The sequence below is a fragment of the Hippocampus guttulatus genome, chromosome 4, assembly GCF_054856545.1.
Source record: "Hippocampus guttulatus isolate MCC_2025c chromosome 4, RoL_Hgut_1.0, whole genome shotgun sequence".
Lineage (NCBI taxonomy): Eukaryota > Metazoa > Chordata > Actinopteri > Syngnathiformes > Syngnathidae > Hippocampus > Hippocampus guttulatus.
The window spans coordinates 20,371,471-20,379,060 of NC_141264.1; the positions used below are offsets into that span (position 1 = coordinate 20,371,471).

At 42.2% G+C, this 7,590-nt stretch overlaps 1 protein-coding gene across 1 annotated transcript; it reads left to right on the plus strand.

Annotated features, from left to right (window-relative positions):
- Nucleotides 1-2,437: 2,437 nt before the first annotated feature.
- Nucleotides 2,438-6,810, plus strand: adm2b (adrenomedullin 2b). Its single transcript, XM_086109537.1, has 2 exons — nt 2,438-2,544; nt 6,456-6,810. The coding sequence occupies exons 1-2, from the start codon at nt 2,438-2,440 to the stop codon at nt 6,808-6,810; spliced, it is 462 nt and encodes a 153-aa protein (XP_085965663.1).
- Nucleotides 6,811-7,590: the final 780 nt, after the last annotated feature.

Here is a 7,590-nt window from a genome sequence, read left to right on the forward strand (position 1 = left end):
AGCAAAGTTATCAACGTGGGTTTCCCTGGATGGATTTTGTTTCATTTCTTTGTGATTTTTGCGGTCCTCTGGCCCACTTTATACCTGTGGACGAAGGATTAGGGGCTCCAATTCCTCGTTGTATCCGAGGACCGGCAACCCAAGGCCAAGGCCAAGGACTTGACTCTGAGGCCAAGGCCGAGGACCAAGGACCGCCCTTCGGTCCCCGAGCCGGTCCTCGAGGCTAAGGACCGGCTCGAGGAACACATCACTGTCACCTACATGTATTTTATAGTCTTCAATGAATCGAGCCGCATAGTTTTGGGATCGTGGGAGGAGCGTGCTCATTATTGGTCAAACGGCGCCGCCTGCTGGCAACAATGTATATACTATGAGGTATATTCATTACAGTAGTACTGCGTATGTTTGCAATCCTGCATTGAAGAATGCTACCAGCGATGGAAAACAGGCTGACCATAGAATAAAAAAATGACACTTGTTGCAACAACAAACGAAAATAGAAAACTAGAAGAAGACACAAGGGAATGTTCGCCGTGAAGTTGTGTTGGGTGTTTAATCGCATTAACGTGAAGAGACCCACCTCGTAGGTTACCTTTTCATCAATATTTTGCGTGTGTAGTTGACAGTAAATCCCGAGACTCGTTGCGTACACCCTTTTGCATTTAAAGTAGTTATTTCTGTTCCAGGCGCTGGCACTGGCGTCCCAGTGTAGCTGGTCATCTGAAGGCACAAAGCCACAACAGCTGTGTGAACACGCAATTTAGACATGGCAATGTCTTAGAAAGTTGGAAAAATTAGCCCATGAAAACATTTTTTCCCATTGCTCCCCTAATGAGCCTAAAATGAAAGTAATGCTAATCTTTTTTTGCCGATGATCTCCAATACGCTGCCCAACTATGATGTCACGGCTCGGCTATTTTTTGGGGGGTTTGGTCCCAATTTCGATCGGCAACAGGGGGCGGTACTGCATAAAATGTCCACCTCATTGGATGCCTGAAAATTGGTGTATTCATCATTAAATTATATTGCACAAACACAATAGTCATGAGAATACATATAAGAATGATTATTGCAAAGAACATTTTTACCTGATCGATGGGATTCAGTTTTGTGGTAGTTTCAACAAGAGCAAATTACTGTATTTACATTTCCAATATTTGCTCTGGGGCTTGTGGGGTGATTGTTAGAAAATAGAAACTAATCAGAAGAGGACCAACATCTCAGAATAATTGCTGTTTGGAATCAGTCATCCGATGCAAAGAGTAAGGTACGCAAACATGTAAGCACACTGCTCTGAGATTTTGTTGGATGAGCTTTGTGGGCACATATTATGAAGCCTGAGTTGAGGCTCACGGCATTGGAAAGTGAGCTTAAGAGTGTAAAGCTGCAAAGTGCTGAGTGAGAGACACCCCACAATTCAGCAGTTTAATTAAAGGCTGAAACCACTTTCGTCGCGTACAGGACGCCCTTCTAAATCTGCTTCACAGTCTTAGCTCGTCACCTGTGTCCTCCGTTCGGTACTAAAACACTGAACGGGAGACTATGGCTGGGAATCAACTCAAACATGTTCAAACTTTTTGTCACCCTTACAAATAAATACACGTCGTCTCCAATACTCCCATTTTATGGGTTACGCCCTTTTATATGCATTTTATAGAGTCATTTTCACCTTCTCGGGCTGAACGTTTGGAGGCCCGAAAACATCAAACATAGGGTGGGCAGTTAGTTCCAGCAAGGCAATTCTATGCTGACATTAACACTTTTTAAACTGAATAGCGTTCACATTCGTTAAAATGCCAAATATCGGTATATCCCTATTCAAAACTCTTGCTTGCTGCTCTCCCAGCGATTTTATTATTGTCATCCGTATCAGCTCACATGTAGGATTGACAAGTTCATGTGAATGTGGGTCAAATTCTATCTAGACACAATTTCACTCCTTTCAAATTATTTTGGCAAAAGTGGTTTGCCCATGTTAATGCCCATGAAAAGTTTCCAACTTACACAATTGTAGATTGGCATTGAATATGAAACTTTTAAATTCTACAGTATATGCGTGTTGTTCATCTTTCAAATGCTATTCAACTCACCGCAATGCACAGTTCATTATACGAGCCCAGTGTTGTGCTAAGCTTGTACAGGTGTTTTTCAAGGGATTGTAAGACACAGAAAGCCTGCCTCCTCCTCCGGTCCTCACTCCTCATCCTCTTGCTCCCTCCTCAATCATACTTTCGAAGCAAGAAACCCAAATGATTCCAGCTGCTCCCTCTCAAAAGAGCACTTCTCATCGACTGAGAAGTCACTCTATTTAACACAAGAAATTCCCCAAGTTAGAAGCCACCCGGGGACAACTGCGGTTGTTTTATCATCACAACCCGTGTTAAACGCACCTTCCTCCTGTGTGATAAAGGGGCTCTTGTGACTCTGTTGAGCCGTCATGTGTGCGCTGCTGCCGGCGTGGACGTGTCTTCTCTTCGGCCTCCTGCCCCTGGAAACCCAGACTCGGGCGCATTTGAGCCAGAATGTCCAGAGTACCAGACACAGGTAAAACGTTTCATCTCATGCCGTAGCTACTAAAAAGGCGCTTGAGAGGCAGTTCTGCTGAAGACAATTGCACCATTTAAGTGCGCGCCTAGCAGTGACGTAGAACGTAACCACGAGCAAATAGGAAGCACTGTTATATCGTTGTGTTTTAATAGCTCTTCTATTCATACGTGTATTTTGAGTAGCCTGAATGCCAAAAACAAAGAAACAAACAAATAAAAAGTATCAGACTAGTAAACGATACCTGGGTTAAATTAGGACCCCAAAAATAGTTTCCCCAATGGTGCCTTTTCTATATTTTTGTGAGGGGAGCAGCTATTTGAGAATGATTATTTTCTTGGTGTTTTAGTTATCTTTTGTTGTTTCGTGCATGAACTAAGAGTATTGTTGTATTAAAAAAATGAAATGCATGAAAACCTATAGTATACATACCTGTCAACTCATACGGTTTAGCCATAGTTCATACGGATTTTGTGGTGAATCTTACGTATATGGCCGTATCGCACAAATCATACGGATTCTGAAAATTTCCGTCCCCCCCAGAATGGTGCTAGTCTACTCGAATGCTTTCATTTCCAAAGTAAATATGAATGGATGCTGTAACTTCGAGCCGATGGGTCAGCATTTGGAGTTGGTGAAAAAAGTAACGCAGGAATACAACTCTGAACACAGTAATGCCACTAAGTAGAATGATGATTAGACATTAAGCAGACATTGTATTATGGAGATCTACAATAAACATCATTGAAAATTTCGTGGGGGTTTTTTTCTGCCGTTATTTTGACATATAAAATGCGTTGGTATGTTATAAGGATTTTTTGCTCTTTATAAGGATTTTTTTTGGTAGTTTATACAGGTTGGCGCTCCGAAAAGTTGACAGGTATGAGTATAGTACAGTTCACGTACTGTATAATATATATTTTTATAAGCATTTATGATCAGGCATTTGTTCACCTGTACGCTTAATTTATAAGAGACAAACTTTCCATTTGACGACGGTCCGTTATTTTCGAGAAGTCTACTGATGTCACTTATAGATAGATAGACAGATATAAATGTGGCAATCTCAGAATACAGTATACTGTATCTAGTAATACAGTATAGTGTGGATGGATTTAAGAAAAGGAGACAAATTTGAGATTGAATGACGTGCTTTTTTTCTCTCAATCCTTTTTTATTTTCTGGGTGTTTTGTTTTATATATACAGTATATATATATATATATATGTATGTGTACACACACACACACACACATACCAAAACTAAACAACACAAACATTTTGATTCAATGTTTTTGAAAAGGACAAATAGCATTGCTTTGTAAAAAAATAAAATAAAAGTTGAATGACAGTATGTACTGTAGCATTCGTGTTGGATGTATGCCTGTAAGGAGCATCGCCTAGTGACATCAGAAGCTAGAGTCAGATTGGCCAGTTAGCAACTCTGCGCATGACCGTCTGGGAGTTGCAGCTGACAACAGCTCCTTGTGTGTGACCTCATTTTGTATTTGACTTTTGTTCCTGTTCAGTAAACGGCTAAAAGTGCATCACAACTGTGGCTCTCCTTGCCCACATCTTAGGGCATTACAGGACTTGAGTTATAATGTCAACAAAGTTGGCTTATGGGGATGTAATCAACAGCTTTCGTGACACGGTCACAATAGCTTCTCAGGCGTTGCAGTGGAGTACAGCAAAGTTGTGAGAATGAGGAATGAGGTCACTCCTTTCAGCGGCCCAGAGGTGAGACGGAGGTGAGGGTGATTTAGCGGGTTTTAGGACAAGGACACGTGTTTAGTTGAGGGGCCGTCTCGCCGCCAAAAAGCCCCCTAGTGAGATGAGGTAGACTACGCGTTTTGTTTTTTTAATATGACTGTCATTAATAAGTAATAATGTAATTTCATTGAAAAGGAAAATATTTATGACTACAAAAATCTGCTCCTATTTTATTTTATTTTTTTGTTGCACAGTGAGATCTTGTTCTCAAGCTATTACATAAGGGGGAAAAAACGAGCTTCATAAAAGTTTGCACAGCAGGGGGTCCCCTGAAGAACAGCGGCTGGTGGGAAAGAGGAGGATGAAAGTGAGCGTGACGGATTTAACACAATGCTGTCACTGGCAACAACCACGCTAGAGGCCCCCTCAAAAAAAGAAAGTAAAACATGGAGATATCTTCTTTAAGAACAAAGGATTAAGGACTGTGACAGGATCAATCATTACCAGGAAATGGAGTGAAATTTGGGGGTTGTTTTGGTGTTTAAATATACAGTGTTTAATTCTCATTTTGACAGTAAACTTGCTTCACAAGAGCAACTGATAAAAGTATCGGTTTTAATCAGTTTTTAATAAGTTTAGGGTGTGTTTTTTTTAAAGTGTGTGGGCTAGATAAAACTATATATATATATCGGGTTTTTTTCTATCACAATTTACATTGAGCAGCACTGCTCACTACAAAGAGTATGGATTTTGTTACCATGACAACGAGGGGTGGAGCTGTCTTGCTCCACTTGCTTGTAGAAGCGGCATCCCAGAGTCTGATGAAGAAAGCAAGTGCCAAAAAAAAAAAAAAAAAAGGCAAGCACTTCAACACCGAGCCTTCGAAAGTACACGTTTCACTTGGTGTGCAGATCGGTTTAATGCGGGGACATGCAGTGGACAAATTGCCAAATACAAATACCACCTCCATGTCGATAACAGCGTTCTGAAGCAATCTAGCACGTTCGGATCAACATGCTAGATTGCTACAATGCTCACCTGCGCATCCAACAACACTGCGCCTCTGCTTAGATTTTGGCTTTGGCACTATTGTATCTTCATGTAGTCCAACCAGCGCTTAGAAATCGTAGCTCTTGACACTGACCACTGCCAAATAATGGGAGGAGATGCTATGTATTTGAGTGTTGTTTAAATTATCGCAATTGTGACGTCCAAATCTGTAAAAAAAAAAAAGGGGGTCTCACTTTAGGAAATGGCGGCTCATTAAGTATTTAGCTTGATTCAGTAAACAGATGAAGAGTTGCTAGACAGTGACACTCAGAGCTGCTATTCATTTGAGTCTGAAAATCTGTAATTCCTGGTCACCACTGTGAAATCCAGAAATGCCCTGGAATGGGAAGAGAAAAAGTTAAGTGTATTGGGGTATTGTCATGATTGGCGAGACAGCAGCGAGGTGAGAAGAAAAGTACTTGAAAATCCCTCTTCAGAGTAAGTGGTCGAGCCTTTTAACAGACATTTTTTAGGGTGGGGGGGGGGGCTTCTTGTGCAACCCTCTAATTCCATTGTTGATTATTGGAACGATGGAATCTTGGAAATAGCGCCATAGACCACAGGGTCCACAAGTCAAATACTTAAACCTTTGATGAAATAGCCGCAGGACTCGTGAAGATGATGAATCAAAAATTCAGTTGAGTGTCATAAATTCAGAGGGAGACGTTAATGCGGTTTGCAGTGAAACCTCTGCCTTTTCACAGTTTACTGGTACTCTTTTTTTTTTTTTTTTTGTGGGACATCCCCAGCTATTTGCTCAAAAACTGACCGAAATATTCTTGTGTTTTTTCTCGAACTTCCTAAGAGGCCACAAGTTGGTGCCCAAGCCTGGCTTATACGAATGTCATAATTGGTGTCAAAGAAGTATCGTTAAAATGATTGAGAGAAGAAGACTGGGAAGTAGCGAAAAAAGGGGACGAGCCGTGGAATTTGCCCAAAATGGCTGACCTCCTGCTCATTTTTTTTAGTATGAGTCCTTGTGATGTTTTCACGCATTTTATTATGAAAGACATGCCTTCGTATTGATGGCTGAAGCTGGTTTTGCGGGATGATATATTTTAAAACTTTTCACATGCCCCTATCAAGTGACCCGTGGGGGTTTGTGTTTGGCACAACCAAATTGAACAAAACGTTCTTTTGTGTTTCCCAGACCATCCAAATGTTTCAAACACATGGCACTGCCTACGTCAGATTACGCCATCGGCCTTGATGACACCGTCACCCTGGCAGAGAATCGTTTTATCTGGCGGGTCCTCAGGATGAAGGAACCCTCGCCGAGGTGGTTTGAAATGGAGCGGGAAGCATGGCCAAGCGCACGGGGTAGGTCCCGAGGACGTCGCCACGCCGAAAGTCGAAGGACCCACAGGCAGATGATGAGGGCGGGCTGTGTCCTGGGCACCTGTCAGGTGCAGAACCTCAGCCATCGTCTCTATCAGCTGATTGGACGCAGAGGCAGGCATGACTCCTCCCCCATCGACCCTCGTAGTCCTCATAGCTACGGCTGAGACTTGCACTTTGTCTGTTTGGGATTTCATTTGTTATCATAGACCTGCTGTCCATTTTAAGTGACCTTAATTTGACCTCAAAACTCTTCAATGCACATGTCCAACTGTGGAGCGTATCAGTACTCCATGCTGAATTTGTTGTTCTCGAACAAGAAACTGAATGGCAAAATTCACAACTGGCGTTTGATCGTTGGTCAATACAAATCCCCATTCTATGAGAATTTTAAACAGCCTTCCTGAGGATGTTCTCGGAAGAAAATGGACATTGAGCTTAGAGTGTCATCAGCAGGTTGCTACAAAAAGACTGAAGGTGTCACAGAAAGTCATAGATGGTCCATTCATGTATTCAACCTGAGGCATCCTATATTGAAACATTGAACAGTTAGACATGTGCATTGACAGCGAATGGCTGGCGACCAGTTCGGGGTGGACCCTGTCTTCGAGCGGTAGGCGGGGTAAACCCTGAACTGGTTGCCAGCCAATCGTAGGGCACACATAGATGAAAAATCATTCACGCTTCCGCTCACACCAATTATTACAATTCAGAGCGTTTCAATAATCTGCCGCGCATGTTTTTGGAATGTGGAAGGTAACAAGGACTACCCTGAGAAAACCCACGCAGGCACGGGGAGAACATGCAAACTCCACATCGAACTCTGCACCTCTGCACCGTGAGGCCGACGTGCTAACCAGTCACCCACAGTGCCGCCAGTTAAAATGACCATTCAAGGCTAATTTAATAATTCATTAATAAAAGATCCAGATTATGAAATAAATTAT

What these genes read in the sequence shown, in the direction of transcription:
- adm2b (XM_086109537.1), top strand. Translation starts at nt 2,438, where the DNA reads ATGTGTGCGCTGCTGCCGGCGTGGACGTGTCTTCTCTTCGGCCTCCTG. An exon ending in GTCCAGAGTACCAGACACAG is followed by an intron (nt 2,545 to 6,455) that starts GTAAAACGTTTC and finishes TGTGTTTCCCAG; the next exon opens with ACCATCCAAATGTTTCAAAC.